Source organism: Triturus cristatus, chromosome 4_2 (genome assembly GCF_964204655.1).
Source record: "Triturus cristatus chromosome 4_2, aTriCri1.1, whole genome shotgun sequence".
Classification (NCBI taxonomy): Eukaryota; Metazoa; Chordata; class Amphibia; order Caudata; family Salamandridae; genus Triturus; species Triturus cristatus.
Genome location: NC_140586.1, coordinates 33433104 through 33457530, shown reverse-complemented (window position 1 = coordinate 33457530; position 24427 = coordinate 33433104). Strand labels below are relative to the sequence as shown.

The 24427-nt window shown below is 47.4% G+C and overlaps 1 protein-coding gene across 1 annotated transcript in view; it reads right to left on the bottom strand.

Annotated features, from left to right (window-relative positions):
- Positions 1 to 1409: 1409 nt before the first annotated feature.
- ESYT1 (extended synaptotagmin 1) overlaps positions 1410 to 24427 on the bottom strand; it is a 429479-nt gene continuing 406461 nt past the window's right edge. The window contains exon 31 of the mRNA XM_085600294.1: positions 1410 to 3616. Coding sequence (XP_085456420.1) covers positions 3583 to 3616 — 34 coding nt within the window. The 3' untranslated portion in view covers positions 1410 to 3582. The remainder of the gene's footprint in view (positions 3617 to 24427) is intronic.

The following is a 24427-nucleotide window of genomic DNA, read 5'->3' as shown; positions in this document are numbered from 1 at the left end:
TGGATAAATTCGGGAGGTTCAGGCCTGGACCACAAGGATCTTAGTGGCAGGATGATAAAAGAGGGAGAGAAAGGCTGGGTCCCTGGGATTGGCATGACGTTGGCATGACGAGCAGTGGTCGTCTGCATAGGAGTGCCTGTGCAGGGCTTGACTCAGGACCCGAGCAGGGCATCAGTGATGGCTTTATTGAAGGGCAGTAAGGGTTCTGATAGGGATATCCAGGGTTGAAGCAACTTCGAGAAGACATTTGTTTTGTCTTGAACCATGGGCAGCTGCAGGTCCAGGACCTCAGCAGGCAGCCCTCCGGACCACCATTGCAGAGAAAGCCCTTTTCTGCATTGGTACTGTGGGAGGAGAGAGGAGGCCAGTGTCTGGTGAGGCGTCCAGGCTACTGGCGTCAGCTAGCTCCTCGTACCAGTTGTCATCGGCCATGGACTCTGCTAGAGGGTCAGTGTAGACATAGGAATCCTCAGACCCCATCCAACCCTCAGTAAGACCTTCAATAAAATAGGGGTCAGCCTCCAATTCAGGTTGTGTGGGCCTGGTTGGGGCCAGAACTGACGTCGTACGATGCCGATATGGCTCTGTATCGGAGTCGGGAATCACAATGGTTTCAGCTGGAACGGTCCTTGGAAGATGTTACGAAGTTGCGACTGGGGCCAATCCAGATTCACTTATGGATCCTAAGGGGTTGACTGGCACAGAAGGTGGACCTGCCAGTGGAGCCCCAGTCGAAGACCCCCTCGAACCCATGGGACCCGAAGGTGCTCCAGAGGGGGCTGACTGCCCATAAATGAGGCTTGTGACCTCATACAACTCTCAGAGTTGGATGGGGTCGCTCCGGCTCGAGGAAAATCGGGCAAGTGTGGAGTGGACACAGTTTGCAACGCACACTGCACAGGAACCATCTGCGAGCAACGTCAGGATTTACGGAGTCGTTCTCACGTGTCGTCCAAAGAAGGGGAGTGATGAGGAGAAGTTGAAGAGCGCTTGGATGACTTGAATGTGGCATAGACTGACATGAGGAACTCTGGGAGCAGTGCCAAGACCTTCCATGCAACGGGATCTGGAGTGGTGTGGAGTCACATGGTGAGCGGCCAATAACTTAATGGCTTGCTCGTACATGGCCTTGGGTTTATCATCTTGCACTCTGCACACAATGCAGAATCGAGGCACCTCTCCAGGCACCACAGACACACAAAGTGGAGGACCGTCACTGACATCTGTTGATGACAAGCATCATGAGGTTTGAACCTGGAGGGTTTCTTCAGGGACATACTGAAAAATGATGGAAAAGACACACTAGACTTCGATAAAACATAGAAAGAAGTCTGTCAAAACGTGACCAGAGGGAAGCTCTGTTCGAATCCCAGCTGATGGTGTGGAAAAGAAGAAACTGAGGTCAGCATGCAGGGGTGGGTCTATATAGGCACCGCACAAGTCACTTTCCGCACGGATGATGCCATGCGGAGCCAATCGAAACCAATTACTAGCGTGCAAGGGGATTGCTAAAAAAACACCTACATCCAGTCTGACACCTAGGAATATTCTAAGGTAAGGAATCCGCAGCTAGAAGTCTCTATCAGATAGACAAAAAGCAGGGCGAGAGCTTAAAGGAACAGTCTTCTTTCTAGTAAGAAGTGGGCTATTTTTACTTTTAGTCATAAAGAATGAAGATGGAGTAAGTAGATAGGAGTCTGAGGGAAGACACAAACTCCTCGTGTAGTAAGGATTGTAATGAGGAAGATAAAGAGGAGGTAATGTATTTATGTTGATGCGAGCATCAATAAGTGAAACGGTAAATCAGAAAGAAAACGTGTCACCACTGAAAAGCTGTAGTAAAATGGATTATGGATTACTCCTAGCTGCAGTATTTTCAATGTAGCACATGGAACCAATATTCACAGTAGATTTGCATGGATTGTTCCCATTTTAGGGCAACTGCAATGGCCGACAGCTCTTTTTTGTGCCAAGGATGCTCTGAGCACTCTCAGGCCAGATTCTGCCTACACACCGGCCTCAACACCATATCTTTTCTTTAAAAAAACAAAAAATCACAGAACTAAACAGGCACATTGCATAGTAAGTAGATAAATAATTGCAGGTATAAAACTCACACACAAAAAAATATAACACTTGAGTCTGCAAAAGACTAATACAAAAAAATAAAACAATAAAAAAATAGCATGTTTGTGGCAAGAAGCAGGCGTGGTCCCCCATGGAAATGGTGGCAAGACCTACTATTGCAACTTATTTCTTTGGCGCAATTAAAGAGTGTTACCAAAGCCAGAGGAAGGCGATGGTGCAAACATTCATGTTTTTTTGAGGATGGGTACGGTCTCTTTCCAGCACAAGGGTGGACTGGTAGAGATGACAAACTGAGACAGAGAAAATGAGAGAACGAGAAAGGGATAGGTTTCATCCTGTTCAGCAGTTCCTGTTGGGCCTACTTTGTCACTGTTGTAGAAGAGACTGTTTCAGTCCCTGGGCATCATGACCGGTGCAAGAAATTCAGTCCCCATGTGCAAATGTGCACATGACATTTTGCTACCTCCTTTCCCTGGCAATTGTGCCTTATATGATGCTACTGGGGGAAATTTGACTGTACCCCCACCAATGGTCCCCTAGGAAACTGCCTAATGCAATGCATGGTGTGCAATGGATCATGAGATCACCCCAGGCCTGCTGAAAGGCTCTTTCCCATGCACTCTCTTTTCCCATGAGCAAAGTGGCAACACTTTTGGATGCAGACACATTTTCAGGACTTCAGAAACTTGGAAATCTAACTTGAAAGGACAGAGCACTGATGCTGCAAGGGAAGAAACAGAGTTAAGGGTATTAGGAGTTGGGTGAAAGCATGTCTTAAATAAAGGTAAACCACTAACAAGGAGTGGTGCCCCTTAAGGCTTTTGGCTTTTAGATCTCACTCGATCCAACCTGCCTTGAAAGAAGCTCTTTAATACATGATGATTTACTATCAACTGATGATCATGCCCCACCCGTATTACCATTGTTTATGATGCCTTACGGACAAAGCTTTGAGAATACCTGGGAATTCTCATCATATGGATAACTTGGTCAATGGCACCTAGGACACAACTTTTGAGAACATAAAAGGACAAAATGAGACAGCAAATATCTGCACTCCAGTTGCACAGATAACAATGGTCTTCTGGAAGGACCTTCATTTGAACTTTCCCACTATATGCGTGCCTTCATAAAAATACAACTGGAAGCTGAGAAAATTCCAGCTCCACCTCAACAGCCACAGGTCTTGACTAACCATTCAGGGGGACTGGTCCTTCTATTTTTGGATGGGGAATACAGCCAACTTCCTTGAAATGCCACCACCACCGCATCTCCATCTGGTATGCAACCTCTCCATTTGTTTTTTTCCCTAAGCAGCTGCTTTGTGATACTAGCTCCAGTACCAACCAAAGAGCTTCAAATGAGACTAGAGACATTCAAGAAGGTGACAGGGAGATGGGCTGGAGAGGCTGGCCAGGTGTGGCTGGGAGATGGCGTATCCTTCATTCTTATCTTCATGTTCTGGAGTGGAAAGGGGAAGCTGAGGAATTGCTGTTAAATGCTGTCCTTGTCTTCCATCAGCTCAAACCTGTAGGTGAAGAAAGAGAAGCACATGTGAATAGTGGACTGGATTTTCGGAAGAGCTCTTGTGTCTTGTTATTTGTTTCACAATGAAACCTAGATGACAAGCTAGAATCCTTCTTCACTCTTGATGGCCTTTGTAAGTAAGGATAGCATAGCCTGGCAGCAACACAGCTTCTCCCTTCAATCAACCTAAACTAGTTGGACAGTTTGCTTTATACAGCTCTAGCCACTTTTATGGGAGTGGGTATGTGTGTCTGAGCACAATCAGGATTGTATTACAGCAATGCTCTTTAGGTGAGGATGCACAATTACCCATTTCTCACCTTTTAAGACTCTAGAACGCAGCAGCTAGTGGCTTGGGGATCCGATTAACTCACATTCTGAAAGCCTGCTTTGGCATTTTATGCAGACATGAGCCGACTGCAGGCTTCCCTCCCTGATTCACAGTCCACAGTATCACAATCAGCAATTCTCTTTCAACATCCTGCCCAAATCAAATGACTAGCTCAACATATTCAAATTCAGCACCCTCTTTCTATTTTGCACCCCTAGGTGAGGGAATTTGAGTGTGGTTAATTGCAATTATAGATCTCAACTATTTGTAAAACCTCACTAAGAAGATCAGAAAAAGTGTCTTTTGATACCCAAGGAGAAAGGGTTCTCCATAACCTCAGCAAAGATTTCTATTACGGAGAGGTAACTTTCCTTCTGTAATGCTATTTCTGGAGAATACTGTTTCTTCCCACAGATTCCTCAATCTATGAATAACCTCAGATGCCATACTGGATCCGGAACCTTTTTCTCCTAGCACTAGTTTTACAGTACAACCAAGTGGTGTTATGAGACGCCAGCCATTGCTTAGCCTGCCCCGGAAGTGACAATACTGTCCATAACATGGCAGAGCCCTGTGTGCTGCGATCAGTTCCTTCCTATATTTCCATACCCCAACAAAGTTCATGCAGAAGCAAGCCTAACAACAGTAGACAATTGAACAGCATACCATAAAACATTTAGATATCTTGAACACTTTATAATTCTGCCAATATCTTAGAAGTGCAGGAAGGGAGAGGAGGGGCAGTGAGGAATCTGCAGGAAGATATAGTGTCCACCAGAAATAGAATTAGCAAAGGTAAGTAACATTTTCTCGTCATGGTTAGTATTTCTCGCCAATCACTCACCTTATGAGAACCAAAGCAATATCCACCAAGAGACAGAAATAAGCAGTTCCAATCAAACAAAAGCTATTCAGAACAGCTCTCAGAAATTAACCATTACTCCTTGCCTGAGTATCCAGGCAATAATGCTTGTCAAAAGTGTGCAAGTACCTAGTGGCCACCCGGAAAACACCAGCCAATTGACCTTTGAACCATGTGCACCAATGCAAAACGGTGGGTATTACTTAGATGAGGCATAATCCTTATGCAAAAAGTGACCCACCAAGAAATAAACGCTTGCTGGATCACTGCATTATCCTTCCTTGCCAGAACAAACCCAACAAAATGTTAACCATCCACTCAATCAGGTATCATGTTCTCAAAGTAATATGATTAAGTTTCAGCGTGTGCAAACGCTCCTTCTCTGTGGAAGGGTGAGGAGTGGGAAAGAACAATGGAAGAGTGGCAGACTGGCCCATATTTAAAATGGACAACAACTTTGGCAAATAGGAGGGTCAAGAACAAGAATTAACGTGTCCAGGTAAAAGGCAGTAAACAGTGGCTGGACCCAAAGGGGCAGCAGTTCCGTGACCCTACAGGCTAAAATAATCACCGCTAAGGCCGATATTGAGTCAAAAGATGCATCTGTTCAAATGGCAATAAACTTGAGGAAGGTTAACATGTATGACAGACCTTTTAAGAATTGAGCCACCAGGGGTGATCTGAATAGAAAAGTCTGGTTAAGAGATACAAGAGTGTAGTGATCACAGAAAGTACCCTATTACAGTCTGGTTTGATGAGAATCAGCTTCATGCCATTATCACATGCTTTATGCAACACCCTTGAGAGAAGGAAAATGGGATGGAAAGCATAAAGTAGCCTTGTTTGTTACCTAAGATGACTCCAAGGCCTCTGACCTTCTTTGGGTCCAGGAAGTAGAAGGAATACAATTCTGCGCACCGCTCCTCCAGGGCAACACTTTCAAGGCCAGGACTCCCAATTCCAAAATTGAACCGTAGTCTAGGGATCACTTATTGGCAGCCGGTAGATGCATCAGAGTAGTGGCTACAAAGGAAAAATGTTAGCCTTTGCAGACCAACAGAAGCACCCAGAGGTCTTTGGCAATGGACTCTGACTCGACCAGAAAGAGACAAATGCTCTTCCTGCACACAGACTGATGTTGGAGGGACAATAAAATCAGACTGCTTTTTCAGGCGGAAGGCATCTCCCAGATTGCCACATGGTGGGAAAAGCAGGGTGCAGAAGAGGGGGCATTTTCCATTGGGGACCATGGCAAAGCTAAATGAAAGGATATTCCAATTGGGAGAAGATACCAAACCCATAATTTTGCCGTTGAGTTCCCATTAGTCATTTTCCAGAGACAGGCAACTCAAGGCATCTGCCCTCGTGTTCAATGCCCATACCAAATGGGCTGCTACCAGAAAGGCTCTACTTCATACAGCTCATTGCCAGGACTCCACTACCTCATGGCACAGGGTCCAGGAGCCCCAACACTCCTTGCTCCTGAGGTTATGGTAGTGTCCTCTAACAGGACATGTACTACATGCCATAAGATGGAAGCAAGGAACACCTTCATAGCTAGATGGATTGCATACATTTCCAGCACAATGATGAGCACCTGTTCCTCTGTCAAAGACCAAAGACCTTTTACTGTTGTCTCCCTCAATTGGGGCCCAGGCAAACAAGGAGGCATCTATCAGTACAGTGGCTGCAACTGTGGAGGGCAGTAAAGGTGGATCACCAGTTAGAAGGAGAAATTCAACATTAGATTTTCCTACAGACAGAAATGAACATCTCAACTCTAGCAGAGAGGGGCCCTTTCTGTTGGCACCACTGCTGCTCAAGACACCACAGGACTGACATAATTCTGCGCCAGGCATAAGGCACTAGGAGGAGTTGCGAGGCCTCAAGAGGCGGAGGATTGTCAGAACTGAAAGTGCACTGAAGCATGAAGCATCTGAATCATGTCCTGAATATCCACCTCCTTTTGAGGGCCAGGAAGGGCTATCCTGCATGTTGTGACTGGGATTGCACTGATGAGCAGCAGGCTCTGAGTCAGAGTGAGGTGCCACTTCTGGCAAATGAAAGAGAATTGCAGGCGATGGTACAAGACAGGTGCATGACAAGTGGTCCATAACTAACTGAAGGGAACTCATCTTCCTGAACCAGTCATCTACATATAGGAAATACATGGACTCCCAATTGTCTGAGGGAGGTTGTCACAACCCCCACCATCATGATGAAACTCCTGGGAGGGGATGTCAGGCCAAAACGCAGCACCACAAATTTGCAGTACTGGCCTCTCACTGTGAAGTTGAGGGAATGCCTGTAGGCCACGAGGGCTGGGATATCAAAATAAATGCCTGTGAGAGCCAGGAAAAAATCACATTCTATGCAATCATTGCTATGAGGACATGAATCAAGACAGTATCCTAAACTTCTCATGGTGAATAAAGAGGTTCAGAAACCTCAAACCTAAGATGACTCTAAGGCCTCTGGCCTTCTTTGCGTCCAGGAAGTAGAAGGAATGCAATTCTGCGCACCTCTCTTCCAGGGCAACACTTTCAAGGCCAGGACTCCCAATTCCAAAATTGAACCGTAGTCTAGGGATCACTTATTGGCAGCCGGTAGATGCATCAGAGTAGTGGCTACAAAGGAAAAAATTTAGCCTTTGCAGACCAACAGAAGCACCCAGAGGTCTGTGGCAATGGACTCTGACTCGACCAGAAAGAGACAAATGCTCTTCCTACACACAGACTGATGTTGGAGGGACAATAAAATCAGAATGCTTTTTCAGCAGCAGAGCAACTGGAAGAGGGGAGAGCCATAAGGCTTCCATAAACACCCTAAATGTGGATTAGACTCAGTTGACAATATGGTCCACTCTAAGGTGACAGCAGTTATTTTGTGCAGGTGTGCCTGGACGCACTTGACAAGATATTCCAGAGATGGTGAAGGGACAATAAAATCTGGGTTTTTTTTTAGCAGCAGGGCCACTGGTAGAGGGGAGAGACTAGAGCCTCTCCTAGTGAACCTTCCAACTTATTGATAGGGGGTCTGCTTCGGTTGGGAAGGTTGCCTCTTCTGGGAAGGTAGCATTCTTGAGAACCAACAAAAGCTACAGTCCTGTTTTAAGTGAAACATTTTTGCAGGAGAGGCAAGCTTTACAGAGTGCACTATAGCACAGCTGTTCTTAAACAACTTCAATGAGGAAATAACTTTTTTCACCAAAGAGCTTCTCATTATCAAATGGCATATCCATCAATGTAGTGTGGTCACCTTTGGAATATCCTGTCAAGTGCATCCAGGCATACCTGCACAGGATCACTGCAGACACCTTACAATGGATCATATTGTTTAATCCACATTTAGAGTGTTTTTGGAAACACCTTTCACAAGTACCAGGACACTAATGGTAACCAGCTTCATAATTTCCCACTAAATGTGGACATTCAGCCCAAGGAGGCATGGGCTATTTGTGGTGTGTAAGGTCAGACTGTCTGAAGCAAAAAATTAGTGCCCCAGGGAATTAAGGCATTCGGAATCGAGGTCTGGAGGGGTGGTAGGAAATGAGGGTTAGTTTTGATAAAGATGGTTCAACAACTAAGCTTTTGGAAGATGGAGTGCCAACAAGGATTTCTGGGCAGACGGTGCAGGCCTGTGTTGAAGGGATTTCTGCCTATGAAGTGCAAGGCAAGAACTTTTCACTTGGATAAAGCATTAGCACAGCAAAGCCTCTTTGAAAGACAGAAAGGGTTCCAGAGCCTCAGAAGACAGCTGTAGGATTTCTGTGAGGATGCTGGATTAGGTGGTAAGAAGGATCTCTTAAAGCGCCTCTGCTGCTTTGTGCACAATGATCTCGAACATGCAAACGTCTTCTAAGGGACAGCCCGAAGAATAGGTAACAGGGAAAATTACCCTCCAATGACATATAGAAAAACAATGGCATTTTGTTGTTCCAAGTAAAGCACAGCCTGGGCATGATAAGGACAAAGGATGTTATCAGTCTGAATCATCCTCCTCATTGTGCCAGAACTCGAAATGTGGCATATGGGATAGATCTGAAACTCAGCCAAAGACCCTTCCATGCATTTAAATCTAAAGGCAGTGGGCCCGCAAGAGGCTTGTCCTCAAAGCATTCTTTTCCCTGGCCACCTGATGAAGCTCTAGGCTTGTCCTCAAAGCATTCTTTTTCCTGGCCACCTGATGAAGCACTTCAGTTTTCAATCTCAACCCTTGAAAACAATTCGGGCTTTGTGAGTGGCACTGGACACAATGCTGAAAGCAGCCTTGACGCCAGGCAAAAAAGCATTTTGGGTGAAGGTCGCTTCTGTAGAAATGCTGCCAATGGCAGAGCCTGTAAAGGTACAGTCTTGAGGTTTCAGGGCCAGAACCGCCAAAGCATCTGGCCCACCCTTGGAAGTCAGAAGGACCCCACACGCGGGAGGGGCAGCATTAAATAGCTGCAACATGGCCAGCCCAAAAGCCTCAACATAAGACAGATTAGCAGATGGAGTCTGAAATTCCAGGCAAAGCTTCTTCAAATCCTGAACTGGCTCTGAGGAAGAAGTAGAACTGCACCACCGTCTCTCCAAACAATCTAGAGAGGGACTACTGCTTATATAAGACAGGTAAGGGCTTATCTTTTCTATGAGGGTCATTATCTATCAGGAGACTTGCCTGAGGGAGAGGAAAGGACTGTTATTGGGCATTCTTACTGGCCCAGGCCAGGAACAATGTGGCCTCCCTCTCCTTGATAGCCTTCAAATGCACTGAGACACAAGAATTAGACATGGATGGATTGTGATCAGATTAAAGGACCCACATGGAATGGCTATTTCCATATGAGTGGAAGGGACATCTGATTGCGACAATGTTGACAGGGTTTAAATTGTGACACCTTAGGGGTTTATTTGACATTGTCTGCTGCACAAGTGTTACTGAACATGTAAAGAATTCAGTAAAAACTGAGGGACAGCTCTGAACCCAAGAGATTAAAAAAGAAAACAAAAAGATACTGACACCAGGACAGCAGGTATCGATGTATATAGGTCGTTGTCATACTTTTTGGGGTGGTCTGAGACGCGACAGCAGTTATAACACCACCATTTGATCTTTGGAACCATTTCTATGCAGGCAACACAGGTTATATGCTTTTCGGGTTAAAGATGTAACTAATATGTGAGCCCAATTATTAACATTAGTGCACACAGGTTAAGATGCACCTTTTATTGCAAAAAAAAAATATTTTTGTAAAAATCGTCCAGCAATTCATTTGGATAACATTTTAATTATGAATACAAACCCGATATTCAACATCACAAATAGTTAAAACCGGTTATTAGTCCTGCCCTATCACTTTAGTGCCTTTAATAATACCCGTGTTAAAATTCCAATATCTAAAATGTTATAAGAGAACCTACCAGATATTAAAATTGCCAATCTAGTTCATGAAGTTCTGGGGGCTTAGCAGTCCTTTAAGAGGACTGGGGATTCATCCAAATATATTTTAGAATTAATACTAAAACAGGTCTTTTATACCTTGCTTCAAACAACTGGAGCTACTTTGTATACTCCTCAGGCTTGGTCTACATGTTGCGTTTCAAACCTCAGTGAGCTTGTTGGTGCCTTAATCTGGAGGAGTTTCCACCTGCTCCTGTTGAGACACATGCTGAGCAACCAGCATAGGACTGTCCCAGTGAGATGCTGTGTTACATCTTAATACTCTTGTGGCTTACATTGTGGTGTTCCATCTGAAGGAGGATACTGAACCGGAGAAGCTGGAGGTTAATCCTCTGTTTTTCTAGCATCCACTCTTTTCCTTGCAAGACTGTGAAATATAGAAAGTGGAGCATGCTTTCTTGCGTATCAGTTGGATAATAATGTATTGACTCATCCATTGCTAAGTTCTTGTCATGCAGCACTAAAGAATAATGTGATTTTGGAATGGGAAAAGAAGATCTAGCACTAAAGGAAGAATTTGAAAAAAAAAACGCATTGACATCGCAGAATAAGCCCCATGTCTCAACATCCCACGCCCTATCGCTGAATGCTCTGACATCCAAGTTTTCATCAACCACCTCTGAAAATCATCTCAATATTGACATTCCATGCCGTGAAGTTGATCCTCTCTATGTCAAATGGTTCGACAATGTGTTCCTCAACAGATAAGAAGGAAAAGTACAACAGCATTCTTCTCTGCATTGATAATCTGATTAGATGGCAAATACCTCAATGCAGTAAGCAAAGGTGAGCATGAAGCTGTGCCTCCTAGGCAGCCGTGGTCCGCGCAGTTGAGTGCGGAGGGGCTGGGAGAGAGGGGATTTGGACGGACTATGACGAGAAAAAATTAAATAATCAGTTGCCCTCATCATCGTCTGTCGAAATCACCCCCACCCGGCCCACCGCTCTTACCTGCATTAGCCGCAGCTGCTCCTAGGTCACCCTCTACGAGGGCATTATTTATGTTTTTTCTCCTAATTCTTGCCAGAAGTTCTTGCAGGCACAAGGGAGAGTGATGTGCTGGATGCAGAAGCTGGCCTAGCCTGATCTTGTTTTCTTGAAGGTGCATCAGAAGGTGGTCGGGATCACTACCACCCCTCAAAGTAGGCCCCAATGGACTACTATAGTTCTTCTTGATGTTTTCAAACAGTGTGGACACTCTTTAATATAATGGTTGTCCAAAAGACAGAGGTTGCACAGGTCATGGTGAACCTTCTTCCACTTCTTTCGCTCACATCTGGGAAATTTCATAAATAGCGAAGGCCTTTTTTGACAGAAAGACTGCTTGATCCTGTAGAGAAAGTCGTACAAACACCTCAAAGGGCACAGAACAAAGTGCCTGTTGCTTAGAAAAGCTAACTGACTAAAAGCAATATTGAAATGTAAACGATTGGGCAGTGCCCATGTCCAGAGAACCTCTCACTGGAGTGTGGAAAGATGAACTTGAATTCAACTGCCTAGTTTTATCTGCAGTCTTGAAGGCACAGTACAGTTTTTTCCTCTCTGAATCGTTAGCTTGAATTACATTGGCATACCTTAACCAAAACTCTTTTTTTCATAAGAGATTTTCTTATCTCATAAAAAGTAATCTGGGATCTTGCAGGGAGATGGAGATATTCACAGTCAAAAGAATATCAGCAAAGATCTTATGACGGAGAAGAAAATAAACTACTTACCTGTAAGAGTGGGTCTCCAGTATTGGCATCTATCATAGATTTACATGCTTGAATCATTCCCACTGTCGAAGTGGGAGTCCCATGGTATAACTAGAAAGCAGTACAATTATAAATATAGCCTAGAAGGGCTAGAAAACATTCACTTTAGTATCCTATTTACATCTTTTATATATAACGAAACTCCAGCCAATCAGGTTTCAGCACCCTGTAGAACACTCCCTTCAGTGGGTTCCTTCACTCAGATTTTGAAGGACTAATGTGATCGTAGAGCACAATATAGATAAGGTGAGTCTCTCAGGGGAGGAAAGTGGGCTGCATGTTAATCTATGAAAGATGTCAATACTGGAGAACCACAGTTACAGGTAAGTAACTTCTCCAGTATTGGATCTTTCATAGATCCACCTGCTTGAATCAGAATATCTAGCAATTAAGCATCAAAATAACATGATTATTAATGAAATATTAGCTGATGGTGCGATAATAAATGAAGCGAGAGCTCATCTTATTAGAATAGATGGCGTAACACTGCTTGACCCACTGCTGCATCCCTCTGCACTGTTGAATCCAAGCATTATTGCTGTGTAAAAGTGTGTCTGTTTTTCCATGTTTGCTGTTGTAACAAATGTCTTGAAGAGATACACCAGCTAAAAGAAAAGTTGATGTAGAGACAATTCTTGTTGAGTGCGCTTGTACTTTAGCCAGTAAAGGCCTTCCAGCTCTACAATGACAAAATTGAATGGCTGCCGAAATCTAGGGTGCTACACTTCAGGAGCCATGATGACAAGTGTAAGAATTTCAGATACAGATGAAATATTTGACTGTGGCTTAATGTCAAGAATTTGGAAAAAGGTTTCAACCAAACGTAACATTTTGCTGACAAAAGAACTTGTTTGGTGAACCAAAGTTGTCAGGACCATTTCGGGGCAATTAGAATTATTTGGCATGGTTCCCTCTTCATTTTCTTGAGAGGTTTCAGGGCTAACGGGATCCGGGGAAAATCGTAAACAATGATCCCTGACGATGTTTTTTTTTTTTTTTTTAAAAACCTTTATTCGTGCATCTTAATAGAACAAATACGGGCCTACAACCGTCAGGCCGGCCACGATACGGTTAAGCACTGATACCAACATTACATCCCCTGTGCTTCAACGGTCAAGATTAAAAACGAGTTATGAGTAATATACTGGAGAGATCCTTGACACCAGGGGAAGGAGAAGTGAAGGTTAATTTTAAGTTTTTAAGGTAATTTTATCAGGGAAAAAAGTCAGTGAAGGATAAGAACAAAAGAGATTCGAGTCCGCCAGATAGCTTCACCACACGGGAGAGCAGCAGCATCATTAAAACAACAATGGAAGCAAAATCTCAAGCAGTGAGGCGGTGCAGTGATATAACAGGATAGTCACATGAGCAATTACGCACCCCTCCAGAGCCGCCCCCACTCAATCCACCCCACACCCGGACCCCGAATCGAAGCAAGTATAGCGCAGAGACATAAAAGAAAAAGGCCCATAGAACTAATTAAGAACAGAGTATTACCCCCCCACCCTACACCAATGCGGAGGCTACGGCCTGCCCCCCCCCAGCATAGTGCCTGTCGCCCAATGAACCCGAAATATAGACAAGAGAGAAAGTAGGAATAGAGTAAGGAAAATAAGAAAACAGAAAAGAAGGTGGGGAGGAGCCCACGGAACACCAGAGCGCCCCAAACCATCAGCCAGCTATGGCCTCCACACACTGAGAACCCACTACGCCAAAAAACTGCGTGCGAAAATAACGTGTCACAACAATTTAAGCGAAGGAAGACAAATCGCGACGAGTGCACACAACACATACATACAGTTCCAGTCCCAGTCCAGCCCGTCCATGAACCATGGCGATATAAGTCATTCTAGCCCTGGCCCGATCGCGGGCTTGGGATTAAGCCAGCCCCTACATGAAGACCCCGCATCCCGAGCAGACAAAGACAAGATGGCCGCTTGTGAGAAGATGGTGAAGTAGGATCACGAAATGGCCGCCGACCATCTATTGAGGTCCCTCTTTGCACCACATAAAATCCAGACCTGGCAAGTAGAGTACAGGAGTTCCACAGAAAAGAAGCAGTAGGCCACCGCGGACGATTCCTCGAGGCTGTCAGGTATCGCTCAGCAGGATACTCTTGCGGACGCGGTGAGGCAGGCAACAATGAAGCAGGCAGCCATGACCAGGGGAACAAAGTATCCGCAGTTGAGCTGGAGAGCGGTTGATCCTGGGTGCCGGGGACGCCGGATGCAGGCACCAGTGTAGCACAATCATACACCGCCGTTGCTTCCCCGCAAGAGGACAAAAGCACTGGTAGACCCACGCCTTGTTGATGACAAACAGAGCGCTCACGACCCGCAGCCGACAGTATGGAGTCAAACCGCTCACTCAGCGCCTGCAGGCCAGCACACATTTGTAGTCGAAAGTCCAGCAGGACAGCCAGAACGGAGCCACATGTCAGCGGAAGCTGGGCCCCCACATCGGCAGCAATCCGGGACGGCACTGTGGAGCTGGTGTCCGGAAGAGGGAGGGCGAAATGGGCAGCGGGCGAGACCGGAGCATCACCCCCCAGCCGCGAGCAGGCAATCAACGCCATGTTTTACCGCTGTACGGTGTAATGGCCAGGGGGGGGGGTCGTGACAAGGAGTCAATTCCCCTCAGGTCTGCGCCGCAACAGGGAAGGCCGACAGTCGCTTCTCTTCCCGCGGGTTCTCTTTGCTGCCGGCTAGGCAATAGAAGAAGGGGGTCAGCAGCCTCCCACAGCGCGGTCCTCAGAGCGGGGCAGGAGACCCGTCGCACCGGGGCCCACCCCACAGCTCCAGCCCGTCAGGCGCAGGGTGCAGAAGGTGTCCGGCCGTCCCTCCCCGGGCTCATCCGGCGACGATCCGTGGTGCGAGGTGAGATCGGGACCGCGGGGCTCAGGTTTGCGCTAGCGGGTACGGTAACTGCGGAGCTTCCAGGGGGCCGGCAAAGGCCACAATGGCACAGGGGTCCAGTGCAGAGAACAAAAGCACCCAGAACTCCGGCATCCGGGCGGGCTGAGACTCCGGGAAAGCGGCGGCGCGGTCAGCGCGTCTTCGCACACGTTGCACCTCGAGAATCGGCGAGGATGGGCATCAGGATAATAGTCCGAGGCCAAGGGCCGACGGAGCCGGGCGCTCAAGCGTCTGCTCCGGTCGCCATCTTGGCTCCTCCCTGACGATGTTAACGAAAATGCATTCCCTCCACACCCCTGTTGAAGATGCCAATTTGCGTAGACCAGCATTTTCGATTCTCTTGAGTCGCAAATAGGTCTAGATATGAATTACCCCATCAACCAAAGATAACGCATAGAATTTCTACGTTGAGCTCCGATTCATTTTCATTCTGCTCAACTTATTTATTCTAACGTTGAGTGTTCCTGTAACATATTCTGCTCTGAGTTTTATTTGGTGTTGAAGCAACTATTTCCGAATCCTTTGGGCTTCCTGAGACAATGCTTGTGATTTTATACCACCTTGTTTGTTGATGTAGTGCATCGTGGTGGTATTGCCTGTGCAGATTAGTACTGACGATGCCTCTATCCTGGGAAGAAAAGACTGATGCCCCAAAGCTACAGCCTTGAGTTCCAAAAGATGTTTGTGAAGATTTAGGTGTCGCAAAGGCCACTTTTCACTGATCTTCGGGTCTTGTAGGTGAGCTCCTCATCCTCCCATGGAAGCATCTGTTGTGAAGACAAAATTGGCACTTTGGGTTTGAATATTTAATTATGTTGAGAGATCGTCTCTTAATCCCACCAAGGAAGAGTCGTATTATTGCTTGGAGTGATTTGGATTATATCCTCAAAAGAGCCTTGAGTTTGTAGCAATTGTTTGCCCAGCTCTTCTTGCAGAGGTCTCATTTGCAGACAGCAAAATTTGACCAAAGCAATCCAAGACAACCTCATCCCTAAAAGGGACTTGAACAGGTGAACTGAAATGGGAAACATCCTTTATTCCGCATGCGTGACAACGCATGTCATTACCCCGCATTTTTTACACCACAAAAACTTTTACAACGCAGGGCTTTACACGGCAAACCATTACAACGCATTCCCCATTAAAACGCCCCGGTGAAGTTAGAATAGTAAATTGCGTTGTAATGGATTGCGTTGTAAAGCCCTGAGTTGTAAAAGTTTTTGCGGAGTAAAAACACGGGTTAATGGCACACGTTGTAAATGCATGCGGAGTAAAGTGTCCTATTCACTGAAAAAGTCCTTCTTTTCAGTGATTTCGGAGCTAGAAATTTGAGCCAGGCTCTCCTGTTTTGTTTTTAAATATGCCTGGTTTTGTATGGTGCCTAAAATGGCCTCCAAGAATGTTGTAGTCTTGGATGGTTGGAGTACCGACCTTTGTGGATTGAGAGTAAACCCCAGTTTGTTGAAGAGACTCAGGCAGGTCCTTGTTCTCTTAGCTGCTGCTTGACAAGAAGGTACTTTTATTAACTAGTCATCAAGGTAAAGGAATACCTGATAACCTTTCGGTCTTAAATGACCAGTTACTGGAGTAAGGCATTTTGTAAAATCGTAGGGGCCAATTTCAGTCCAAAAGAGAGAACTCTGAATTGATAGTGAGTGCCGGCCACCTCAAATCTTGAAAATTTGTAGTCATTTGAGTGAATTGGGAAATGAAAGTAGGCATCCTGGAGATCTAATGTCATCATATTCTCCATGACTGAGAATCTTGAGGATGTCTTGATGAGTAACTATGCAAAATGAGTGTTTTCTTAGATATTTGTTTAACTTTTCCAGGTCCAAAATGGGTCTCCATTCTCCAGTCTTTTGTCCTGATTACAAATTATCAGGAATAGAAACCTTTTCTGAACATGGTTAGTACATGAAGATGAGGTGGGGATGTTTTCAGTGGGAGGTGTATGAGGTGACTTTTGGCTGAATTCCAAAGCATGACTGTAGGTAATTAGATTCAGAACTCACCCCACTGTTATTGATTTTCATTGGTTTAAATAATTTGTGATTCGACCCAAGTGGCATTGGAGAATACGTAAGGGGAACCGTAACCTCCAGATAGTCACTGTTTTTGACCAGTGTCTCTTCCTTGGGCACCTTGTTTCCTTTTTGGGGCTAGCTTGGTATAGGGTGCTGATAGCAGTTGCCTATATTACTGTTTAGAATGCATTTGTCTGTATTGCTGTTGAAAGGGCTGATATTGTTGATATTGATAGGGTTGATATCCTCCTCTCTAAGAAAGTAGCCCTCTGGCTCTTGTTCCTCGAAATGGCCTTCACCTCATCTGTAAAGTACCTTACTGTGTCTGGTTTGATCGTCATCAGTGCATCGTCAACACGTTTCCAAAATAATGCCTCTCCATCACATCGCATGTCCAGGATTTTACTCTGGAGTTCAGGTCGGAAAGAAGTGGCATTTAACCATCCCTGTATACAAAGAACAGTTGTTCAAGCCAACTAACGGAACCCTGTAGAAGCAATGTCCATTGCAGAGTCTATCATAAGTTCTTTCACCCTCATGTAGGACCTTTTTTGCCTCCATTTTTACATCCTCCAATAGTCGAGTGATAAATGGAGTGATCTCCGACCACTTCTGTCTGTCATAGCGACCGAGCAGTGCCAAGGAAATGGCCACCCTTACCGTAGCCACTTTCCTATATTGTCCAAATGCCTACCTTCTCTATCGGGTAGAGCAGAGATGGGTGTGGAAGGTTCTTCAAGCGGCATTGAGCTGCTTGTGTTATTATGGAGTCTGGTTTTGGGTGTCCAATCAAACAAGCTAGTGAATTTGCTGGTGCTTTAAAATCCCTTTTCAATCCGGGCTAAACAGCACAGACGGTTGCTGGATTCTTCATAACTTTAACGCATCCTTCACAAATGAAATCCACAATAGGGATTGCGCGTACTGATTTTGTAGAAGGCACTTTAAAGTCGTACAAAAACAATCTGATTATTTCATTTGGCATGTGCAATTCAAATCTCTGGCATTAGATTGTGAAATCCTCCAATGTTGTCTTGAGGAGAATCTTTAGGTTGTTTACTAGATGGTGATGAAGTTCTGATTAAGTAGTCATCCCATTTATTGGGTACATCCTGATCCTGCAGCACTTGACCATCTTCTCTTTCTTCATTAGAGAACATAACATCATTGGCTGGTGGAAATGCAAGGCTTAATGTGTCCTCTTCGGTGAATGCAACATTGAAAGATTTTGACGTGTTTGTGGAGAAAGTGGTTGTACACAAAAAGATTGCAGAGATCTCATTGGTTGTGTTAGTGATGCAGGCTTTGTAGGTTCTGAAAACCTTTCATAATAAACTTCTAACATGCTCTTTAAGTCATGAACCAGAGCCCTTGGTATCTGTATACTGTCATTTTCAGGCTGATGGTGATATTAGAGCTCCAAGTATCTAGTGCTGCAAACCAAAATCAGGTGACAAAATGTAGTGACACTTTCCTCAAAACATTCGTCCATGCCCCTTCAATTTTTTTCATGTCCGAGCATACCTCCCCCAAAGCTGTTTATTAGATGAAGAGGATTCAGATGAGGATGACGGACCATTTGGAACTGCCATAGTCCTTCTGAATTACAAGTAAAATATGAAGAAGAATATTATTCTTAACACCAACTTAAAATCAGTCCTTCTATATGGAGTAGAAACTTGGAGGACAAGTGGCCACCACCAACGAAGTCCAGACCTTTATCAACACGTCTGAGCAAAATCCTCCAAATCCGCTGGGCAAACACCATCGGCACCAATGACCTATGGCAGCAGTATTCCCAACTCCCTGCTCATGAAGAAATCATGAAAAGACGCTGGGGCTGGATGGGTCATGCCCTTCACAAGCTCGTATCAAACACCACCAGGCAAGCCCTGACCTAGAACCCTCAAGGGAAAAGGAAAAGAGGAAGGCCAAGAAATGCCTGGCGCTGAGGCCGACTGCAAGGAGATGAGTTACACGTGGAGTCAGATTGAACGAAATAGAGGCCATAATTTGATGCCAGTTGGGTCAACAGTGCTTTCTCACTGTGCCTATGTGATATAGACAATGGCTGTTAATCTACTGTCAATTAATTGTCGGGCTGGACAAGCCCTTTTTTTATTGTAATAACATTGTGATGTATATAGTGTCACTACCTTTCCTCTAACCCCCAACCCTCAAGTGACGCACACAACTTTCTCCCCCTTCCTTCCTTTTTTGGGGCATATCTGTTTTGCATGATTTCCAGATGCTTCACTGGCTTGACCACATCTATGGATGTTCCATATGAATAAATAATATTGGGCATCATTTTGGAGTAAAAGTAATTTAATGCTTGCTATTATTTAATTGTGTGTGTTCTTAGAAGTTGCCCTACGGGGACCACCTTCTTTCAGCTGTACCGTCATTTACCCAGGTTCTAGTGGCTTAATTGGGTCATACCACTTTTTTGTAACCTGTTCCTAAAGCTGCAGCCCCTCTTTCTCAGCCACCTATAGTCACCTCTTAACAGCTCATAAAGGGCTGAAGGTGGGAGGGTTGATTATCTCCAGAGAGGTTAAGACTGCCAGGGCAATAGTGCTCCCACTGTGCCTCTGTGTGGGTGAGCGGAGGAAGCCTAATTGCAGGACAAAGTGAGGAATGTGTCTTCTTGAAACTGGAACTGCCCCCCACTCCTGCGTTCGCCTCTCTACACCATAGCAGTGAGGCCAGGGGAGGGGGCCCCCTAAGGTATTGCACTTGCAAGGTGGCACCTTTCATGCCTTGGCCTGACTGTGTCGCATTGGTGCGAGGCCCCTAGTTGGAGTGCTGAATGCGGGACCCTGGGCAGCTGCCCACATTGCCCATGCCTAGCACCGGCCCTGGCCAGCCAGCTGCACAAGTTACTACTTGTGTAACGATATATCTGTAAGAAACATAAAGTTAGTGATAGATTCCTTACCTTAGAATATCCCCAGGCGTCAGACTGGATCCAGAAAGTTATCGCTAGCAGTACCTCTGAACGTCAGTAGATGGCGTCGTGCGGCTCCGCGTCTGTCGCTGGCATCGTATGCGCCGAGATGACGTCACGGAGACTACTTAGGTGCCACCCATGCGCGCTGACGTCAGTTCTGTACACGACTTTCCGCGCCAGGAACGCAGAGCCATGCAAGAAACTGACCACTGGTGCCATTAAACTAGGGCCCTGAAAGGGATGACCTTAACCCTAGAATCAGTACGCAGAACGGGGAGGATGGGTGGGGCGGTAAGGAATCTATCACTAACTAATGTCTCTTACAGATATATCGTTACACAAGTAGTAATTTGTGCATCTGAAAGACACATGTTAGTGATAGATTCCTTACCTTAGAATAGATACCCCAGCAATACCAACCCCAGTGGTGGGTCTGCGAATAGATTACATCAGAAAGTCACGGAGAACAGAACGGCCAAAGAAGCAGTCTCTCCGGACTTGACTGTCAAGGCAGTAATGCTTGGTAAACGTGTGCAACGAGGCCCACGTAGCTGCCTGACAAATATCCTGCAAGGGAACGCCGCGTCCCAAGGCAGTAGTGGCTGCCGTTGCCCTGGTAGAATGAGCACGCAGCCCCAAAGGAGGCTCCTTCTTAGCCAACGAATAACATGCTTTGATGCACAGAACGACCCACCGAGAGATGGTTCGTTTGTGCACGGCCCAACCTTTTTTGGCGCCCACGTAGCCAACAAAGAGCTGGTCATCCACCCGGAACTGCTGTGTGCGCTTCAGATAGAACGAGAGCGCACATTTTGGGTCCAAACGGTGGAGCCTCTCTTCCTCTTTTGAAGGATGCGGAGGCGGAAAGAAGGTGGGAAAAGTGATGGCCTGCCCGATGTGGAAGGGCGTGACAACCTTTGGCAAAAAAGAAGGACGGGTCCTTAAAACCACCTTGTCTGGATGAACAGAAAGGAAAGGAGGCTTAGAAGAAAGAGCCTGGAGCTCACTCACTCTTCTGGCAGAGGTGATAGGTACCAGGAAAGCCGTCTTGAGAGTAAGAAGACGTAAAGGACAGGTATGAAGGTGCTCAAAAGGAGCGCACATCAGATAGGTCAAGACAAGATTTAAGTCCCATTAAGGCATTATGAAAGGCACGGGAGGAAACGTGTGCGTAATGCCTTTCAAGAAACGGTTAACAACCGGGGACTTAAAGAGAGGAGGCTGATCTGGAAGCCTTAGAAAGGCGCAGATAGCCGAAAGATAACCTTTGATAGTGCCCAGAGCAGAGCCCTGCTGGGCCAAGGATAGTAGGAACAGAAGGACCTCAGAAAGAGGGGCAGAAAGGGGATCCACAGACTTTGCTGTGCACCATGCCACAAACTTGTTCCACCGGCAGGCGTATACCGTCTTAGTGGAGGGACGCCTGGCTGCCAGAATGACATCACAGACTTCGTGAGGAAGATCGAAAGCTGTCAACTGTCGCCGCTCAATCTCCACGCATGGAAGCGGAGGCTGGACAGGTTCAGGTGGAGGACCGTCCCCCGCTGCTGTGACAGAAAATCCTCCCGAAGAGGCAGACGGATGGGGGGATCGATCGCCATGCTGAGTAGCTCAGGATACCAGTATCTTCATGCCCAATATGGAGCCACAAGGATGACTTGGTCCCGGTCGCGCCGAATCTTCTTCAGCACTCTGGGCAGAAGTGATATAGGCGGAAAGGCGTACAATAGACCGCAACTCCACTCACGACGAAAAGCGTCGCCTAGCGAGTGCCGCCTTGGAAATTCCAACACGCAGTACTGATGACATTGCGCGTTCTCTTCGGTGGTGAATAGATCTAACCATGGCTCTCCCCACTGCTGAAAGAGACCTTGCGCCACCTCCGAGTGAAGACGCCATTCGTGATCCATCAAGCACAGGCGGCTGAGTTTGTCCGCCCTGGTGTTCAGAGAACCTGCCAGGTGTTGAACCACCAAGGTAATGCCTTGATGTCCCAGAGGCGCAGAGCCTCCTGACATAGGGTCCATGACCCCACCCCGCCCTGTTTGTTGCAATACCACATGGCGGTGGTGTTGTCCGTGAACACATGCACCACACTTCCCCGGACAAAGGTAAGGAATGCCTTCAGTGCAAGTTGGATCGCCCGAAGCTCCAAAAGGTTGATATGGAGCCGGGACTCCACCGGAGACCAGAGTCCTCTGATCTCCGCCTCTCCCAGGTGGCCTCCCTATCCCAGGTGGGACACATCCGTCACCACTGTGTGCTCCGGTTGGGGAAGGGAGAGGGATCTGCCATTGACCCAATCGCGATTCGTGAGCCACCACTGCAATTGTCGTGCAGTGCCCTCCGAGATCTGGACATGATCGGACAGGTTGCCCTGATGCTGCGCCCACTGGAACTTCAGGTCCCACTGCAGAGCCCGCATATGCCATCTGGCATGTTGCACTAGCAGGATGCAGGAGGCCATCAGGCTCAGGAGCCGGAGGCTCATTCTGACTGAAACCCGGGATAGAGGCTGAAAGATCGGAATCAGAGCCTGAATATTCCGGCCTCGCTGCTCGGGATGATAAACCTGAAACCGTGTCGAATCCAGAACCGCTCCGTTGAAGGAGAGCTTCTGAGAGGGGCTCAGGTGCGACTTCGGCATGTTGATGGAGAACCCCAGCAAATGCAGGAGGTCGGCCGTAGTCTGAAGGTGGGAGACGACTGCCTGGGGCGAGCCCGCCTTCAACAACCAGTCGTCGAGGTAGGTGAAAACTGACACCCCTGACCTGCGCAGATGAGCTGCGACCACCGCCATCACTTTCGTGAACACCCGTGGGGCACTGGTAAGGCCGAAGGGGAGCACGGCAAACTGAAAATGCCCCAGGCCTACCGTGAACAGAAGGTAACGCCGGTGGGCCGGCAGGATGGGGATGTGAAAATATGCGTCCTGCATGTCCAACGCTACCATCCAGTCTCCAGGGTCGAGGGCAGCCAAGACCTGAGCCAGAGTCAACATCCTGAACTTCTCCTTCCGGAGGAAGCGATTGACGTTCCTGAGGTCCAGGATGGGGCGCAAACCCCCTTGTCCTTTTTGGGGACCAGAAAGTCCAACCACTCCCTACTTCTGGCCCAGGAACAAACTCGATGGCCCCCTTGGCCAAGAGGGTCGTGACTTCCTGCTGGAGAGTTGTCCAGTGCTCCCTCGACATGCGGTGATACTGAGGTGGCATGGCTGGAGGGGTGGAATGAAAGGGAAGGTAGTAACCCATGCGGACGATCTGCAACACCCACTTGTCCGATGTGATAGTGTGCCAGTGGGGGAGGTGATGGGGGATCCTGCCACCCACTGGTGTGGACTGCCCCCCAAAGCTCGGATTAGGGAGGTTTGGAGGTAGAAGCAGCGGGCGGAGGTAGTCTGACCCCCACGCTGATTCCCAGACCCGCCCCTGCGGAAGCCGCGTCCGCGCTGAGGCTAGTTCTGTACAGGCTTGCTGAAGGAACGTGCCTTGGCGCCCCTGTCTTGGCCACGAAAGGAACAAAAACCAGGAGTGGCTGGGTTTTTTGTGGAAAGACCTAAGGACTTGGCCGTAGCCCGCGAGTCCTTAAAGTGCTCCAGCGCACTGTCGGCCTTATCGCCAAACAGACGGGTGCCATCAAAGGGCATATCCATGAAGGAGCTATCTGGGGCGAACCCCGTAGATCTCAACCAGGCGTTGCGACGCAGTGCCACAGTTGTAGAAATGGCTCTACCCAGTGAGTCCGCGGTGTCCAAACCACATCGAATGGCGAACTTAGCCACATCCTTACCCTCGGCAACGGCTTGAGACAGCACAGCTTGGGCCTCTTCAGGACACTGAGGCAACACCTGTGCAACGGCATCCCACACCGCGTGGGAATAGCGGTCCAAGAGGCCCTAAGCTGGCTGAAGAAAAAAACCGCTTGCCGAACTGCTCCAGCTTCTTAGAGTCCTTATCCAGCGGAGCCGTGGGAAAGGCACTCTGGGACGTCGAAGCTTGGATGACCAGTCTCTTGGGCGTAGAATGAGTGGTTAGAAAGGCAGGGTCACCCGGCACCGGGCGATGACGCCTGGCGACATTCTTATCCACCGGGGCCCCCGTGGCAGGCTGCGACCAAGTGCCCAGCAAGACGTCAGTGAGGGCGTTGTTAAATGGCAGCAGGAGCTCCGACAAAGTGGACGCCATCTGGAGCACCTCAGTGAGGAGATTAGTCTTCAGGGCCACTGTAGGGATATCAAGGTGGAGGACCTCAGCAGCCCGACGAAGCACCATCGTGTACGATGTGCCCTCCTCCATGGTAGGTGGAGGAGAGGCAAACCTCGGGTCAGAAGAGAGATCGAGGCCGCCGGCCTCCTCTAACTCGTCCGCCCAGTCCTGCTCAGAGTCACACTGATGAGCAAGATGGTCCTAGGACCCCTCCCAGTCATCCTCCACCTCCGCCGCATGCGCAACAGGCTGCGGCGGCAGGGCAGGGACCGGGGAAGGAACAAACCGTGCCGGGGACGGCGCCGTGTCCCAGTGCGGAT